The sequence below is a fragment of the Neopsephotus bourkii genome, unplaced genomic scaffold (genome assembly GCF_033783945.1).
Source record: "Neopsephotus bourkii isolate Nb327-2 ecotype Australia unplaced genomic scaffold, CSIRO-AGI_Nbou_v1 NB_962, whole genome shotgun sequence".
In the NCBI taxonomy this organism is placed as follows: Eukaryota; Metazoa; Chordata; class Aves; order Psittaciformes; family Psittacidae; genus Neopsephotus; species Neopsephotus bourkii.
In genome coordinates, this window is record NW_026901456.1 from 2,866,341 (window position 1) to 2,884,468 (window position 18,128).

General features: G+C 44.0%; 1 protein-coding gene across 1 annotated transcript in view; it reads right to left on the bottom strand.

The window, feature by feature from the left end:
• TIAM1 (TIAM Rac1 associated GEF 1) overlaps positions 1-18,128 on the bottom strand; it is a 117,511-nt gene that overhangs the window by 57,998 nt on the left and 41,385 nt on the right. Inside the window, exons 3-5 of the mRNA XM_061359015.1 lie at positions 7,604-8,051; positions 5,141-5,313; positions 1,326-1,550 (exon numbers count right to left, since the gene is read on the bottom strand). Of these exons, the coding sequence (XP_061214999.1) occupies positions 1,326-1,550; positions 5,141-5,313; positions 7,604-8,051 (846 nt within the window). The remainder of the gene's footprint in view (positions 1-1,325; positions 1,551-5,140; positions 5,314-7,603; positions 8,052-18,128) is intronic.

The following is an 18,128-nucleotide window of genomic DNA, read 5'->3' on the forward strand; positions in this document are numbered from 1 at the left end:
GCTGTTCCCAGTAACACACCTTTTTCATCAATGCTCAAAAAAAACAACTTGATTCCCCTTTCTTCCCATTCTCCCTTACCTCCCAAGCCCAAAAAGTATACAAATAATTAAACAGTTTTCATTAGATGGAAAACAACTTTTTTATGTTCATATCAGAAGTCTTCTCCTGGGACAAGTGCTCCTTTGATACAATGCTAATTAATAGGATTCAAATTTTATTTTCATTTTCGAGTTCCAGGATTCTTTTCTAAGCAGTATCTTATAAGGCTTCTTACACGAATCAAGGGCATCTGAGAAAACCATCACCAAATTCCATATACAGAGCACCCCAAATCAGCAGCTGCAGCAGCAATGTAGCTGCGAGCATCAGTGGAGTGCGCCATACTTGGAAAAGTGTAGTACACTGGGGATAATTAATCTTATCAGCGGAAGAGCACTATAATCAGCCTCTGTAAGGATTTCTTTAAATAATTCAAATTGCCGACAGGAAACAGTTTCAAAGCATTTAGAAAAACTCAGTTACATAAAGACAGAGACTGCTCTGCCCTCTCACTGTGAGTGACAGCCTTGGAGTGGAGCCCTTTCAACAGAGGCAAGCATCTCTCCCCTCCCTTCCCCCTTCTCATGGGCTTCTAGAGTGTACAAACTCTCTTTAGCTTGGTGTGCTAAGGCCCCAGCCGCTCCCTATGGTTTGCATTACAGGCGTGCTTGGCAGCCGTGGTAAAAGAGCTACAAACTAATGAAGCAGGAGCCATATGGAAGTTTCCTAAAATAAGGTGCTGCTGCAGCAGCAGGAGAGACATCTGCTCCAGGCTCTCTGCTTCTGAAACACAACTACGTTGCCCACTTGAAGTCAGAAGGAGTGGTCCTGAGGCTGCAGCCATGAGGTCAAGGCAGGCCCCTGTAACAAGGGATAGCTTCTACATCCCATCTGCCAGCGGAAGAATCAGCCTCTTCCATGCTTCGGACAATAGTAGCAGCAGCATGTGTCAGTCTATGATGAGCTCTTCCCTAAGGCATCCTGCTGCCATGGCCTGGCTGCCTCTTTGCTCCTCTGAAGCCCACGCTCAACTTCCAGTGGCTAGCCAAATCCCTTGTGTGGAGCCAGGAGAAGACAGGCCATGCTGTACCTTAGCACACATCGTTTGGAGAAACAATGCAATCAGAGCAGCTGGCACAGCTCTGCTGCCAACACATCCCACCTGCTCTGGAGAGCTCTGTCAGCACACACACACCGCACAGGGATGCAGACAGAGGCAACACTAATCTGGAGAAGGCCTTAAATATTTGCTAGGGGCTTATTTCACGTAAGCAAGTGAGATTACTTGATCCAGTATGGTCTTCTTCTTCTTGGAGTCCGTTACTGAGGACAGCTGCATTTCACCCATTTTCTTCATCTTTTCATCCATATCAATCTTCTGCTCCAGCTTTTTAATCTCTGTTTTCAGGAGCTTGACGGTGTCCTCTTTGTGATGCTGCCGTGCCACTGCGGTTGCACAGGCTGAATGGATCGCCGTGATCCAGTTCTCCAGTTCAGTCTGGCTAGAGGTCTGAAGAGAGGGAAAGAGAGGGAAAGGATGTCAGGATCCTCTTTTAAATTGACTGGAGATTAACAAATGCAATTCCAAGGAGTTTCCTTTCCCTTTGATCTTAAGATTCGAAGCCTTAAATCCACTTACAAGAGAAGTAATAAAACCCCCATCATTCTTAAGCAGGCCATTTTTAACTCAGCATTAGGCATTCAGCACTTGGAATTACACCTATATCTGTGCTTTGCAGCTGTACAGTGTTTCCCAACAAGGTCTCAAGAATTACCTTCCTTGCACAATGCAATGCTGCCATAATTTGTAGCTCAGTATTTAATGGTGTTTTCTATACTCGCAGTTCCTTAAGGCAGGGAATGTATTGTGCTCTTGACATGGAGAGCTTTTTTGGCATTCAACACTTAGTAATAAGTTAATGGCATAAAACGTGACCATCATACCTATAAGTAGCTTTATTATGATGTATAGACAAACAAGATTTCCACTTCTGAGGGTCTCAGAGCACTCTGAAGACACCCCTGTTATCATTAAAGGAAAGCTCATCATAATTTTCATGGCTCTGGTACCGGCCCTCCACATGCAGGTGTGTGACAGCTCAGGAAAAGGCAACATTTCCCCTCCCTGGAAGTGTTCAAGGCCAGATTGGATGAGGCTTTGAGCTACAAATATCCCTGCCAGTGGCAAGGGGGGTGGAATTAGATAATCTTTAAAGTCCCTTCCAACCCAAACCATTCTGTGATTCTACAATTCTGTGATCCTATAAGGTATCAGGCTTGGGCATGGGACACCAGCACATTTTCCTGGAAAAGCACTATTCTAATCAGAGGCTTTTGACCCAGAAAGAAAAGTATTTCAAAGCATTCCTTTTCCAGACTTTCAAAATGAAAAGTAAATCTTATTAGACTTCTTACTAGACTTCACTCCTTTTTACAATCGATTGTAAAACAAAATTTACAGCCAACTCATGGTTTCAGCAGACTTTGTCTGAGTGTCAGCCTTTAGCAGTAATCACACTGATATTTGGCTTGTGACTGAAAAAGTAGCAAAGTGCCAAACCACCTTGTTCTAATTAAACTTTCTGATGATACCTGATCTATTAATAGACAAGCACAGTATGACTTCTCCAGTTGCTAGCACAGATGAAGAAGGTCATCCCCACTGCTCTCCTGATGGTAACAACAGCAAAGGACACAGTTTACTGAAGGCAAGGAGAGATTCCCACAGATCCCCAGCTGTGGAAGTCACATATGCACAGGCTGGACTTTAGGCTTATGCTCCCAAAACTTCTGTGGTACTGAAGCAGGTGAAACACTCATGTCCCGAACAACATTACTTTCCTTAGCTCAGGTTAGAAGTCTTAAACAGAAGACAGGGTCTACAGTGGAAAGGCCAATCTCTTACTACCAATTTTCTTGATCAGACTCCCTGCCCAGGTAATAATATTAACAAGCTCTCATTCATAGATAGTGGCTTACAGTGTCTTACAGCCACTGCTGAAGATATGTTGAGCCCCCCCTTGCTGATGAATTACTGCTGAAAACAGAAACTATTTGCAGAACGGGAGACACTTTGCCTAGAGTCAGGTGGTGAAACCTTGTCCCCAGTAGAGAGTAGCACTAGACTTATAATGAGATGGTATGTTTTGTTAATTCCTAGTAAAATCATAACAGCAAGAGGTAATGCTTTATATTATTCAATTTTAGAATATTATCAATATCCCATTGGACTTGGTTTTCTTTTTGGTCTCCTGGGGAGGGGAAAAAAGGTATCTGGAATAGATTTTAAGGCTGAAGACTCTTTCAGTAAATGAGTAGGCAAGGGAATCACGCCACTTCTCCACGTAAGAAAGGATCACGTAAACAAGCTGCAAACACCTGACAGATAAGTACGTGGTGTCACAAGTTGCTCTGAGCTCCTAGAAAATACATGTGACATGCAAGTAATGGATGCGTGTAGGCACGATAAGAACTGACTGAGCAACAAATCATTGTGTAGGATGTATGTGATGTCTCTAGGTGCAATGCAGTGGGAAGGCTTGTTACAAGATATCCAGTATCTGTACTCATTACAATGCAACTCTATTTTTCTCCCTAAGTTCACAGTCTCCATAGGAGAGGAACAGTCTTCTGCAGGTCTGCGGTTTCTTCTTATCAAACCTCTACTACAGCACTGTGTTATGTGTGCACGGATGTGCATGACATGAACAGTTAAGTAACACAACTGAGCAGTCATACACGTGTCAGCTGCTCTGAGTGCAGTAGAGCAAGCCCTACAGCACAGTCACTTGCCCATTACTTCTACCACTGCAGCTGGTCTCCTTCCCTTCTCCCCAAACTCATCCCTTATTTCTCTTCTGCTTCACTAGCAATGCATGGGTTCTGTGGCTGAAGGGACACATCAACAAAAAATTTCTACAAGACAATATAAATGATATTTTTTTCATTTGAAAAGGCTCATTTTGCTTTTCCCAAAAAATCTATATGTGAATCTACCCACAGCATAATGGCACAGAGCTTTTAATGAATAAGGCCCTATGTTGCCACAAAAGAAACGTATCGAATGTGACCTTTTCAGTATTTAACACCCACTGGCATTAATTTTATGAGAATGAAGGCTTTCCCTTAGAAAACTGCATGGAGAAGATTTTACAACTCATATCAGTAAGTATCAAGAGGAGGTGGTGCTCCACAATCTTTCAAGCACATGCTGGGACTACAGGCACCACACTTACCTCCTGGATGAAGCTCACCAGGTGGCAAAATACATGTACCCTGTCAAGCAAAGGCATGAAGTAGAAAAGGGCAGTCCAGTATTACACTATGAGCTGAGGAGGACAAATCAGACTGAGGTGGCAGAGTAGCTAGTCCACAAAAAAATAATTCTTTTTTTCAGTATGCAAATAGATACTTGGTCTCTTCAAGATGAGAGCCAGCACCACTTCCTTCCAGTTAGTAAGGCTTTTCTGTTTTGAACTGGTTTGAGAATCTAGTCCCATTCTAGTGGAATGGCAACCTAAAAATCACTCAGGGAAGCAGCAGTTACTAAAATACAGAAATCTTTTTCAGTGAAACGCATCAACTAAGGTATGGTCTTTGATATAAGTACCCTGTGAAATTCAGACATTTCTATTTTCTGATTAATAAAACTAAACATGCAGTCATGTTCAGTTTTCAGTCTCCTCTCTGGCAACAGAAAAATGTTGATTAAGGCCTGTATGAACAATGGGGAACTGAATTCTGCAGCACCACTGGGTGAGCACCTGGAGGCCCAACTACCCCTTGCACTTCAAACTCCCAGTTTTCACAGGGACGTAAGAATATTTCTTACTTCTTACTTTGTTCCAACCATCTACTCAAAGAGGGTCTGGTCAGTCAATAAAATCAGCAGACTTGACAGTGATTCACATGTGGTAGTGGGTCTCTTGAGTGGCATTTACTGAATACATCATGTCCATACTCTAGCGCTGTCAGAGGAAAATCCCAAACCTACAGGAGTCAGCAGGATTTTCCCATTGATTTCAACCACAGCTAAGATGTCCTCCTTGGTCAGAGACAATAAAAACGAACAACTTTGTCAAACCCTTGAACGGGACCAACCTGAAAGAGGAAAGCGTCTCCAAGGGAGTTACTGAGACAGAAGACAAAGTCCTTCTTGGGGTGTTCAGGCACCGCTTGCACTATGCTGTTTTCCACCCAGACAGCGTGCTTTGGGATGCTGTTGTGGTCAATGCCGGATCTGCCATCAGTCTCATAAAAAAACAACGTGCATCCTAAAAGAGATGATTGTACATTAGCAAGCGATACATTTAAAACACCAACAGCCACCCTGCATCTCTTCAGCACTGGTACTTGGGACTATAAATCATCCATAAAAATGTCACAGGGATGAGGGAGGATTTGCCGAGGCCATTTAAGTTTTCAGCCCCACAGCAGAAAGCACCAGCAACAGCCCAGTTTTTAGCCAGACAAGGTCGTAGTTTCCACGCCATGAAGGCACACCATGAGCTGTATGGTACTTGAAGCTGTGTCCCAGCAGGCCATTTTATTAACTCTAGGCAGCCTCAGGCGTGAAAGTCATGGGTAGTAATACACAGCCCCAGATGAGAAACGTCATTATAAGTCCGAAAATGGGGATCCTCCATGGCCACTCAGTCCCACTGAGGGGACCAAAGGAAGACACAGGCATGACAGTGTGTCTCCCATAGCAGTGCTGAACAGCTTCGAGCGGCCCTGAGGAGCAGACAGGCCCCAGGCAAACCTCCATGGCCCTGCCTCAGCCTCCTTCAGCTGCTGCAGTCCCTGCAAGGCAAAGATCAAGCGATTTAATTACTGGATGCAGATGAGTAACTGGAAGAAAAATGGAGTGAGTTTTGCTCCCTGAAAGACTGACGTACAAAAACAACCCAGCAAACAAACAGAAGGCATAAACCGAAATCCTTATTCCACTTATTCCTTACTCCAGCTCTAACTCAGGGTGATGCAGCCAAAAACAAAACCCCATTATAACTGGGGGCAGCAAACAACCTGCTTGGTTTTACAAAATAGCCTTTACAGCTCTCGGGGTGGATGGGGGAGGTAGGTATAGCAAGTCTGCAGTTTGGGGGACTCAAGCAAAAGTTGTGTTTTACTGAAACTGTCAGATAGTTTCTCTGTCTCTGGAACCAGCCCTCTCGATGTAAAGGGATTCCCTGTTACCCAGCCTCTCAGAAAAGTATTTGCAGCCAAACAATAGCAGCTGTTAACTTCAAAGCCTCGCTTCAACACTAACATTATTAAGGCACAGCAATCCAAGGAGCAAACACTCCACTTGAATCAAAGCACTTCAAAATAACATTGCCTCTGTGCTCTTCCTTCCCCTTTTTCCCTCCCAGATGGCCCTTTGTTTGCCTGCTCCTCACAGCAAGACCTTCCTGCCACAGGGCCTTCCTTTCAAGAGATTAGGGCTGCCTCTGCCCCCTCTCTCTCTCCTCCTTCACGTTCCCAGTCTCCCTAACCACCCCGAGGAAGAGCTGGCACCCAACTTCGCTGCTGGTTTTTAAACAGTGCTGCAAATTAAAACAAAAAAAATGTTATCTAAAAAAAGCACTCTGTGGGGAGCACAGGGCTTTAAATAGCCTGGCCTTCTTGGTAATCCCACCTACAGCAGGAAACATGGCTCTGCCTTCCCTGGTTTACAGAGGAGGCTGGTAGTGATGGTGAAGAGCAAGGCCAATCCCAGAACCCTGCAAGCGTTGTTCCCGTTTTACTGCCAATGCAACCACAAGAAGATTAATTAGAGGTCACTTTAGGAGGCCAGCTCCTGAGTTTCACTGCTCTGTTAATATTTATGTGCATTTATAAGCACTCAGACCCCAGACAAGGCCGGAGCATGCTCCTAGTAGGAATGGCCACATGCTGAGGGATGCCCACCGCAAAATGGGTGATGCACACAGAGCCAACCTCTCCCAAGTCACAGGCCAACCTCAATGACCAAACTGTGGCTTCCTGTCCACACCATGAACGTGTTGCAACTCACTGAGTGTTTATACTTACGAAGCAGGTCTCGGAGGAGAGGCCAATGGCACTAAACACAAGAGTTACAAGAGGAATGCAGACAAAGACAGAGCTCCTGTTTGAAGGCATGCCACTGTCATCACTAGCAAACTCCCACCGTCATGTGCCTGCAGCTGCACACAGGTATTTAGTTTCTCAGCAAGCCATAGATGTGCTTCTGAAAGGAAACACCCAGTGCTCAGAGAAGCCACCCTATGTGGTGACAGCAGGACTCAAAGATAGGTATTCCATGACTCAAAGCAGGGTATAAAACCCACTTCAGTGCAGCAGTCACATGCCGTGGACTACATGCGTTGCCATAATGTGAGTACATCAACAACCATCAAACGAAATTCCTATCTGAAAAACATCAGGACAACTTCCTCATACTTGATGTTAATTATACTGAAGTTCACAGCAGCTTTTGTTAAGAGTCTAGGCTACTGGTTTCTTCATCTGCAGCAACACACAACCCACAGGACACCGCGGTCACCCATCTGGATGACCTCTTGCACACTCGCTCTGTACCTTTCAGGGAAACCCAGTAGTGCTTCCATTTCCGGCGCGTGGCTGACTCCACTTTCTTGTTCTTTTTGTGCACCAGGAAGTTTTTCACTGCCAGAGCACCGGCTTTGCGTACCGTGCCCTGGGCAGCTGTCAGGAGGATGTCAGACTGCCCTGGGGAGCTGAGGGTGCCGCTGCTCTGCTCGTCGCTGAGGGCAGAGCCGGCCTCCTCCAGGTTCTCGCTGTTGGTGGTGCTCATCTCCAGCTCCCGGCGGAAGTTCTCGTACACCCCCTGCCGAAGCCCATCGCCTGTCGAGCTGCTCCCACTGTCGCTGCCGATGAAAGCCCGACTGGCTGTCGGGGAGTAACTTGAGTTGGTAGCATTGGAGCGTCTAGAAAGAAGGTCAGTGTCGGTGGCTGCTCCCTCGATCCCACTGTCAGTGAACTCGCTCCCGTCACCTGCGTTGACATCCTAGTTGCAGGGGAGACACAGTGTAAGATGAAGAGCCTGGACAAGCCTGTCCTTCTGGAGATACCATCAGAACCCAAAACGCACAGCTAGCACCATGTTTCTCCACACCCCCATTTTGTCTGGCACTGGAAATCCCTCATCTCTTTTTGTTCAGAAGACAAACAACTGGAATTAAAGGTGGGGTAGGCAGAACTTCCATCACACTTTAGCAAATACCAGCCATACAGGCACAATTTCAGGTGGTGCTTCTACAGCCTTAGCATTTTGGAATATAAGACACAGCATCATCTGTTTACATTAAGCTAACAGTGCTAAAGGTTTTGCAAAAGGAGAACATATGGGAGCAAAAACTGGTAGTGTCAAGAAAAACAGCAATCAACCTACACATTTTGAAAGGAAAACATTGATATTGTATGCTCACACCTCCAGCTGAAGATGAATCTTAGATAGCCCAAAGATTATAATTTGAAAATTATATAACTAAAAAGGTACCCCCTTTTTTTTATGCTAAGAAGTTAATGTATTTGAGATTATTTCTGGTTTGTGTCACTTCAACTTCACAAACACTAGTCATTTGCCATGTGATATCCCCTGCCAAATCCCACTGTGACAGACTGTCAAAATACAACAGAAGACCTTTCCTGGTCCCAAACAACTTGCAGCTGAAGTGTCAGAAGAGCCAAGAATATGGCCAGCTTGAATAAGACAGGAAACAACACAACTGAATTCAGGTTTTGAAGGCATACTGGCTCAGCCTGCCCCCTGCAACAATGCTGGTGCTCACAGGAGGCTAACCTCTACCATCTCAGTGCCCAGAGGCATCTGTAGCAGTTTTTGAAGGAGGACAAAAAAAGGCCAAGCCCTGTAAGTGGAGACAAATATCTTACATTAGATACTCAGGAGAAGAGGGAGCCAAGGAAGAAGATGCAAAGTGGTGAGAAACATGGCCAAAACAACAGGAATTTCAGCCTCCGCCTCTCCTGCAAGAGCAGCTGGTGCTCAATTTACAAGTTATTTTTAAAGAAAGAGAAGTCTCTGAGAAGAGGTGGCAGAATGCGGTGTTTATTTTGAGAGAAAACAAGCTTCTAGGTGTTGGTTCAAGCACCAGTTTTCTGTGCATTCAAGAGCAGCTCTGCATAAACCAAGAAACCCTCCACCGAGCTCTGTTTGAAGCCTTCCTCCTGTGGAGCACGAGCTGGATGAGAAAACCTTAGGGGGAGGGGAGGGGTGTTGCTGAATTCGACTAACTTTTAAGGCGTTTGTTTGTAATGGATGGGCCAGTTCTTTATAAACGCTACCTCTCGGGGGGGACTTGAAGTCCAGCTGGAAGAATAAGTGCTTCCTTCCCTGCTCAGTGAGCACAGTTATCCTAGTCAGCCTGGTTATTTAATGCAACACATTGTGATAGACAAGCTGCTCTGGACTGGCCAATATTCCTCTACTCCCACTGCACATGAATGAGCCGAGAAGGGCTTCCAGTAAGTGCAGTTATCTATCCACACAGAGAAGTCTTCACAACTGCACGATTTTTCCTGCTGTTCCAATATACGTGTATTTTGGAAACCAATTTTCTTCCCATTTCTTGCAGCACTGCAAAGGAGTGATATCTGGAGAGGGGAACTGGTGCTGCTCAGAAACGTGTGTTTACAAAACACTGCTGCGAGTGAGTTTTTGCTCTCCATCAGGAAAAGCTGGATGGTGCACCTTCTGATGGCAGCACTCCATCTGAGACCCTGTGCGTCAGGGAGTCAGGACTGGCATGGCCACTTGATACTCACACACCCGAGGCACTGCCTCTCTGCCAACACTGCTACATCGGCCTAAAACTGGAACACCAAAGAACTGAATCAGGTCCCCCATGTTGCCTGGTATAATTATTCCCATAGAAGAATCAGGGTTTGCATTTGCCTTCTGGGCCCTTCTTCTGTAACTTTTTTGAAGGGAAAAAGTGTGACACTCATATAGCATAAATGAATCTGTGTTCTGCAATGAACACTGCATAATGGTAGCAACAAAAATTATTTGAGCTTTTGAGCATTTTATTTTAGGTTAATTATTTCATAAACATTCAGTCTGTCTTGTAATTATTCATGCTATACAAAAAGTACAGAGCGAATTTCAAATTTTTAGGTAACATAACTTTTAGGAAGCATGTCTCATGCTTTAACTAGAATTAGTCTGTTTAAAAAAATAAAGAGCTACTAAAACAGACCACCGACATGAAGGATATAGCATTTGTAATTTTGCCAGGCAGTGCATGCATAAAACTTCTTTGGTGCTTTTTAGCAGATGGAGTGTTATTTTCAAAACGAGAAGGGCAGAGATGTTCAAGCACAGCGCTGCAGTGCAGGCTCTCATGGTCCCTCACACCTGGTGATACACAGCATTAATTGCCTCAGTTTGCCCATCCATACATGAGGATTATAGTCCATAACTGACACACAGGCATAACGGTTAACCGTTCATTAAAATATGCAAGGATGGAAAGCTCAGACTGCTATACACGCTCTTGAGCTTAAATTGTAACACTTTATGCAAACATCTGTGTAATCTCTACCACAGTGCCAACAATAGGCTGGATGGGTCAAAAGATCTTTTCAGCGTATTGCTGTAGCCCTGCGCTGATCCCTCTGCTCTTAGACTCCCTTTTCCTGTCTTAAATATCTCGTATCAAACGCTTTGAGCAGCCAATTCAAGCCCTTTAGTAGGAGGAGGGTCTGAGCATACAGAGGTCAGAGTGGTTCAAAACCTACAGCCTGCTAATATTGTTCATGCTCATGAATTATGAAATGTAGCATTGAGTGAGCTTAGCACTTTCGGAAGTCTGCTGTATGAGAAGATTGGTCTCAGGGTTAGTAGGGTTAAGAGCATTCATTGCACAGGTCTCTGACTTCTGAGTTCCTGCTGCAATGTCAGCTCCTTCTCATCAGAGGGTATGAAAAGATCTGACAAAGCAGCCAGCATCTGCTCTGGCTGTCCTGCAGTGCTATAACCCACATACTGAAGCGCATTCAATTAAGAGTTCAGCAGAAAGTAGAGAGGTTTAGTATTGTGCTTCTACAGAAATGTGCCAAGGCTGAAGGGTAACAGTCCCAAGCCAAGCAACCAACCGTAGCAGGGTTTGATGAACACACCACCGGGAGCACAGAACTACTGCAAATTTTCAAACAAGGATGCTAAAAACTAGGCATCCCAGCTCACGCTGTGAGCAGCATAGCTCTCTGCTGATGAGATCAATACATGGCCCCCTAGCTTTGGTTTTTGGCTCCCTACCCAGAAGCAAAGCAAACATTGCATAACCTTGATGAGAACTATTTAAGAATTACTAATGTTTCCTGCTTAGGTTCTCAAAGAGCCCCACGGGCAACAGCAACTGTGTCCCTCCTTCAGGGAAGACTTATTACCATTCCAGGTCCATGATGGGATGCACCACAAAGGCTTGCTAACAACACAGGCATTTCAGTCCTCAGCAGAAGGAGTTCCCAGGTGAAGACTCTTGAGGCCAAGAGTGAACTACAGACATGGCTCAGCCTTCATTACCAGTCCCTCTGACTCCTACCCAGTGTCCCTGCAGCTCTCCATCATGATGCTGATGGCATGTACCAGGCACATCTTGGGAGCTGGGGAGACAGCTGAAGACTGCAGAGCACAGTTTGGGACATCATACACACATTACAACGAATCACCAGCACATTACTCTGGACTTGTAATTGCTATCATGAAGGGCCTCTGGTTCATTTTATGGGTCAAAACCTCCCAAAGTTTCATTCAGCAATGTGTACAATTCAGGACACCAAACGTGATACTTTGCATTTCACCCAAGATCTTGTGTTTTGTACTTTCAGGCTGGCAAACAGCTGTATCCACACAGAGGAATATTTTTGCCCAGAGAAACCATCCCAGGAACCAAATGCAAGACTGGAACTAAAATCTGTGCTGCCCCACTTAGCCTTTCCACTGGTGTTTATCTAGCTTCGGGCCTGAGAGGACAAAGAGGGCAAAGCAAGAGGGAGGTGGAAATCATTAAATTGGTCACACTAAGTAGAAAGCATGCAGCAAAGAAAGGAAAATGTATTTCCTCAAGACAGAAAGATGGGGGAAGTCATGGGAATAGCAGTTCTTAGCATTTTGCGAAGACAGCAGGTCGTAGAAGACAACAAACTGAACGAAGAAGGGGTTTTGTCATTTCAATTTAAGATTACTCTATGGAAAGATGGATGTATAAAGACCACGGGCTAAAGAAGGAAACTAAACAGGGTGTAGTGACTGCTGCACAGTGTGCCTTGATGGGGAGGTGGTTAAGTAGTAGCAGAGCTTCCACCAGGATCTGGGATCCCTGCCACTGCTGAAGATGCCAGAGAAGCAGAACCATTTCTTATACTGGCAGTGCTACTGTATCAGTTGTAGATGCACAGGGCTTATGAAAGGAGGTTTAGCAGACAGTAAGAGGGAAAGAGGAAAGAAAGGTTGAATGCCTGACAACAGAGAGATACAACACAGTGAGAAACCAGAGATGGGCTGAATAGTGCCGTTGTTACCAAAAAGAATGCACTGAGGCCCAGCAAGCAGGCCACGTGCCAAGACAGCTACAACAGCCCTAATAGCATTCAAGTGTAATGAAGCGGAATTATCACAGCCCCATCAAATTCAGAGAACAATTTAACTGATGAACCAATTGGGTAAAATATTAGTGAAAGTATTTGCAACCCACTTAAATATATGGTTTGTCCTCACATGAGCACTGGGTTTCATGCAAAGCAAGACAATGGGAATAAAACTGTAATGCAAGCTACATAAAGCTAATGTACTCAGCGCTGTAGCTTTTACATTCTCATGTGACACTCATACCTCTATATGCGCACTACAGCCATTTGTAAACATTATCTTGTTAAAAAATTCTTGCTAAATTTAGAAGATATACAGAAAAAGAAAAAAAAAACCAAACCAAACAAACCACTTTTGTTTTAGAAAAGAAGTTCTACTTTCAGCTAGCCAAAATGAAGAAAAAATGTTCCAAGTGTCTTTGTCCCCCTGTTGAACACATTTGGTATTGGCCTCTGTTAGACCACTGAATGGGACAAACCTTTCCCAGCTCTCTGGTTCATGACTGGACACATTCAGATCGTTTGCAATAATGATGCACTTACCAAACTTCCCACCAACCTGTAGCCCTGCTACAGACACTATTAAAATGGCTTGATGATCTCCTGCCTGATCGACATCAGTGATTCATTAGCACTTTTTAAGTGGGACCTATTTAGTAGGAAAACTCTTACTTCCCTAATAGTAACAGTTCCTTTGTGGTTAATATTTCTTACTAACTTAACCATTAGATTAAAAGTACTCTTTAGTAAAGATTTTCTTTTCTTGGAAGGGGCTTCCTCCAAGAGAATGCATATCCTGTGTTCCCCGTCCTATTTAGCAATAGAGCAATAAGGCGTCCACATTCAGCAACAGCCTGAAATTGCGCATAACCTGTCTGGCTGCTAGTTAGGCAAGCACCACAGAATACATTTAAAATAGACGGGTAAGCAGCCTGATAGTTTGCATGCTTTTATGTGCCTGCTGTCCCTTTGAAGCTCCTCTGTAGAAAAAGATTGGCCTGATAAGTGTTTTTCCTCTCTTTTCAGTCCTGACTCTACCATCATTTGATGGTCAAGGTAGTCTGATAAGGCACAACTTGCTCCAAAACAAAATTAAATCCTTTTTCCAGAATAACTTGAACACCCGGTAATGGATGCATTACAAAATTTCTCTGTCTTGAAAAGAGCCAAAACATTCCAAGAAGCAAAGATTAATCATAAATTGAAAGTGAAACCTGAGTGGGAGAAATGGCTTTAAAGCTGCAGTGGAGAAACACAAAAGCAATTCCACAGCTCATTCTGTCTGGGAGGAATACAGTTTTAAAGACTGTTACTAAGGTACTGAATCATGTCCAAATGCCTCTAAAGTCAGAGGGATTATAATAATGACATGAAGGAGTTCTGCCACTGCACAAATGAACAAAGTCCCTCAACCAAATGCTGGAAGTTGATATGAAAGAAGGTTCTGAAGAGACATACAGACTTGTGTACAATAGGACAGTACTGTATGAGAACTAGCCAGGATGCGTGAGACTGACAGCAGGCTTTGCAGAACTAAACTGACAGCCACAAACCAGCACATGCCAACTGCAGTTTGCTGGATTGATTGGGTGCTGTTTAAACCTCCTAGGAGGGCTCCCAAGTTGACTGAGGTACAGTTAGAAGCCAACTGCAATTTGTATACGGACACTAGACTGAGGTGCTGCATTTGTTACCTTTGGGAATTCAAAGAGATCGGATACTGATATGAACGAGCAGCTTTGGTTCCTACTTCTTTGCACTCACCACACACAACAGTACTTCTGTTGATACCTGGAAGCATCAAAATTAAACAAAACAAAACCTACATGTATTATTAAAGCTGCTCAGAGTGGCTTAATAAGCAGGCAGGTTTTGGCCATGGGTCTCTGAAATCAAATTTACTCCCAATAAAAAAGGTACTAGCCCAGACCTCTAGATATTTCTTCTAGCAGGGAACTTCACACTTACTGTGAAAGGATGAATCACAGTCACATGTTTCTGGGCAATAATCCCTGAGAAAGTCTTAAGGTGTGGATTTCAATGGTTTTTGGTTCCAATATTCCTCTGTGAACTTCTCTTGGTGAATGCTGTACAGTGTAATTTGGCTCCTTGGAAAGACAGACAAGATACTAGGTGCCAGGTACCCAGAAGATACTCAAATATGGGAAGGAGATGTGCATCCACTTTGCTCCTGCAGGACAGGCAGGTAGCAAACAATGTATCAAGCACCCATCAACCCCATTTCCTTTGCAGGCAACTCTGATAATGTATGGCCGTTACCTTAGTATTACACTTGGCTCCTTCACATTAAACAACCATCTAAGCTTAGTGCTGTAATACAGGGGTTGGGAACATTTTTGGTTCACTGACTCCCTGGACATTTTCCAGCTAATACGTGGGTCCTTCCAGAAGGATCTTCTCTGCAGATGCTGTAGATTCCTCCCCAAGGGGCCTGGTTTTCTTACTGGACTTCTATGCCTTAAAGGCAAATTATGAACCCACAGGGCCTCCTGCAGCAGTCAGGAAAGTACAACCCTGGAGGACTTGTCAGCTGTGAGACAGAAAATGCTGAAAATTAAACTGTCCCCCATACAGCTGCAGGAAAATATACGGGACAGCTTTAACCTTCCCTCCAAGGTCCTGGGCACAGTTCTTCACTGACTCAGGACAGTTGCAGCATCAGTCTGTGATTTGTTCATATTCAGAAAGTTTTGTTTTGCACCCCTAAGAGCTAAAGTATTGGGCAAAGGGAAGAGAATGTTTTGATTTTACTTTTTAATAACATGACAGAAATCCAAGCCTGCACGAGAATGCAGAAAGGACAACAGGGCCCTTAGCTGGAAACAGCAAGAAACGCTACCATGGGACCTGAGCACACAGGTTCTTCCCTGACTTTAGCACTGACTTTTAAGGAGTGCTAAAGTATATAATACCATGAATGAGAATCAACCTGTAATCCAGTAAAGCTTCTTGGATTGTGGTCCCTGCACACAGCTTCAACACCTGCACAGATTTGGGGTAGGCGCCTGCTTTGCATTCCCAGCAGTTGGAAGAAGTCTCAGTTCCTGAGTGCTGCAGTGTTGAATCCCTCTGTTCCCAAATGATATGTTGAGGACCCCCCAAAACTTACCTTGCTTTCATCACAATGGACCACCCAGATGAAGAAAATTTCTAGATGGATTGAACTAACCATAAAGTAATGCAAGCAGCCTAACTGTGCTTGAGTTAAACAAATGGCAATACGCCTAACCAAAATCCTCGAAGTAAAATACAGGGTTAGGTTACTTTCTGTTCACTCAGTGCCAAGAAGAGGCAGTTCTTCTTGAGAAATGCAATAGAGGGGGTAGAAGTGAGGAAGGGTGAAAGCTGCTAGAAGAGCAGCTTGAAATTAAAACATACCATGTGGGAGGTGTTCACCTGAACAATCACCTAACTTAAGGAAGCAGGGAAATGTCTGCCATCTGGAAAGATGACTAGTCACAGGATCACATGCTGAAGCTCTCTGAAAAGAAACATTTCAATGGAGCACTTCATGGAAAGGATCACTACTGCAAATTAGATCCATCTAAGTAAGCACAGCCCAACAAACATGCAGCTGGGGCAACCTGCCTGTGATTTTTAAGTGAAACGTACCTGAAACTAAAAACATGCAGTCTATATGGCTTTACAGAGAATACAATTATTGCCAACGGTACAAGCACTTCAGATGTATAAATGACAAAGTCCTACAGTTTAAAAAAACATGCCTGAATAGAGATACATCAGATATCAGGACTGCTGGTTTAGTTTCCATTGGCTTCAGACCAAGAGCGAAGGAAGAAAAACACGATCTTCGAAAGAGTATGAAAACATCTGCCAGCAAAGACCAAAATACTCTTTCTTACATGCTCCTCATTTCCCTGACAATACTAGGGCAGAGCTGTGTGCTCTGAAGGGAGTGACTGCTATTTGCTTTCAAATATCCTGAATAGGCAATACTTGATCTAATCTCAAACATCTGGGAAGGGCAGCCTGTTTGACAGAGCAAGGAAGACCTCTGAGTTTGGGCCTGAAAGCCCCTCTTCAAGCTTTCCTCTAGGCTCATGCTGAAATCTGCTTCTAGTTAGCCAAGCTATAAACAACTCATTTGGTCTAGCCATCAAATGGGTCTCATTCAGACCTACTGAGAGTAGCCAGCAGGAGGAAAGATGTGGATTGACATATGCAAGTTTGGGCTGCCACCAAAATGAGTGGCTACCCCTTCCCCCCAAGCCCATTTCCACTCCTCCTTTAACTTGGTGCCCTGTGGCTAGTAGCTGAAAACAGAAGTGTTTGGTTTTAATAGGATAGTTTGCCTGGAAGCTCAACAAAGGGACCGGCTGACCGGTACTCTTTATTGGGATTCAGCCCCTTGAGTCACATAAGCCAAACCATCCAACTTAAGCATCTCCAGCTTTTGGATTCAGCATGTAGCTCAGGCTATACCTGAGACCTTGAGAAGAACCTCCATTTGAAAGGCCCAATGGAACTACGTGAACAGGGGCTCAAATCAGTGAGCTGCATACTGCAGAAGAAAAGCAAGAACATCTCACTTTCAGGCACTTACTAAACTATGTGTCACTAATTATAATTTAATGGCAAACGACTTTGTCTTTATTTCTTTCCTCAATTCCATCTGGAGTCAGACAACTAAGATTAAAGGCCTGGGTCAAACTGATTAAGAATCATACTTAGACTGAAAATAGACATGTTTTCCAGACTACAGACTGAGATGCACAGAATTACTTTAATAGGAGCAGAGCTTCAGCTGCTGAAGGTACTGTGCCTGGAAAAGTGATAACCGAGGAGGGCTATAGGAGCAGGCTGCAAGGTCACAAGTGTTGTACTGGGAGTGAACAGGATGCAGTGGAAGCCAGAAGCAGAAAATTATTTCAGAAAAGAGAATTCATGGGGGACAGGTCAACCCGACAGTCTTGGATTCATTCCTTGCTCAGGAAGACGCACATCACTGATCTTCTGGGATCAGGAAGAATGCCCCAAAGGAAAGTTTACCCTGTATTCTCCCACTTGCTTTCTTTCTTTTTCTGACCTCTTGATAGTTGGGAAACGAAGTATTAGGCCAGATGGTGCTTTCATGTGACTGACTCAGTGTGGTCCTTTTACACTTGAGGTTATGTCCTCTATGCCACGAAACTATTCATGAAAAAGTTTTACACAACTTAAAAACAAGCATCATCAATCTGGAGTTTATCCATCCTACAGAGCATAATGAAACACTATAACCTGTTATAAAATTCCCTGAGATGGTAAAAAAATAGTATCTACTGGAAAGATATTCTAATTTTAGACTGGTTTCTCTGTACATTCTCGTCTAATTCCCACCAAAAAAAACCCAAAACCTTGGTTTCATCTCCTGCATATTCTGCAAATTTTTTTCATATAGTATTTTTTTTTTTAAGGTTTGAGATCCCAAATTCCTACAAGCTACCTATAG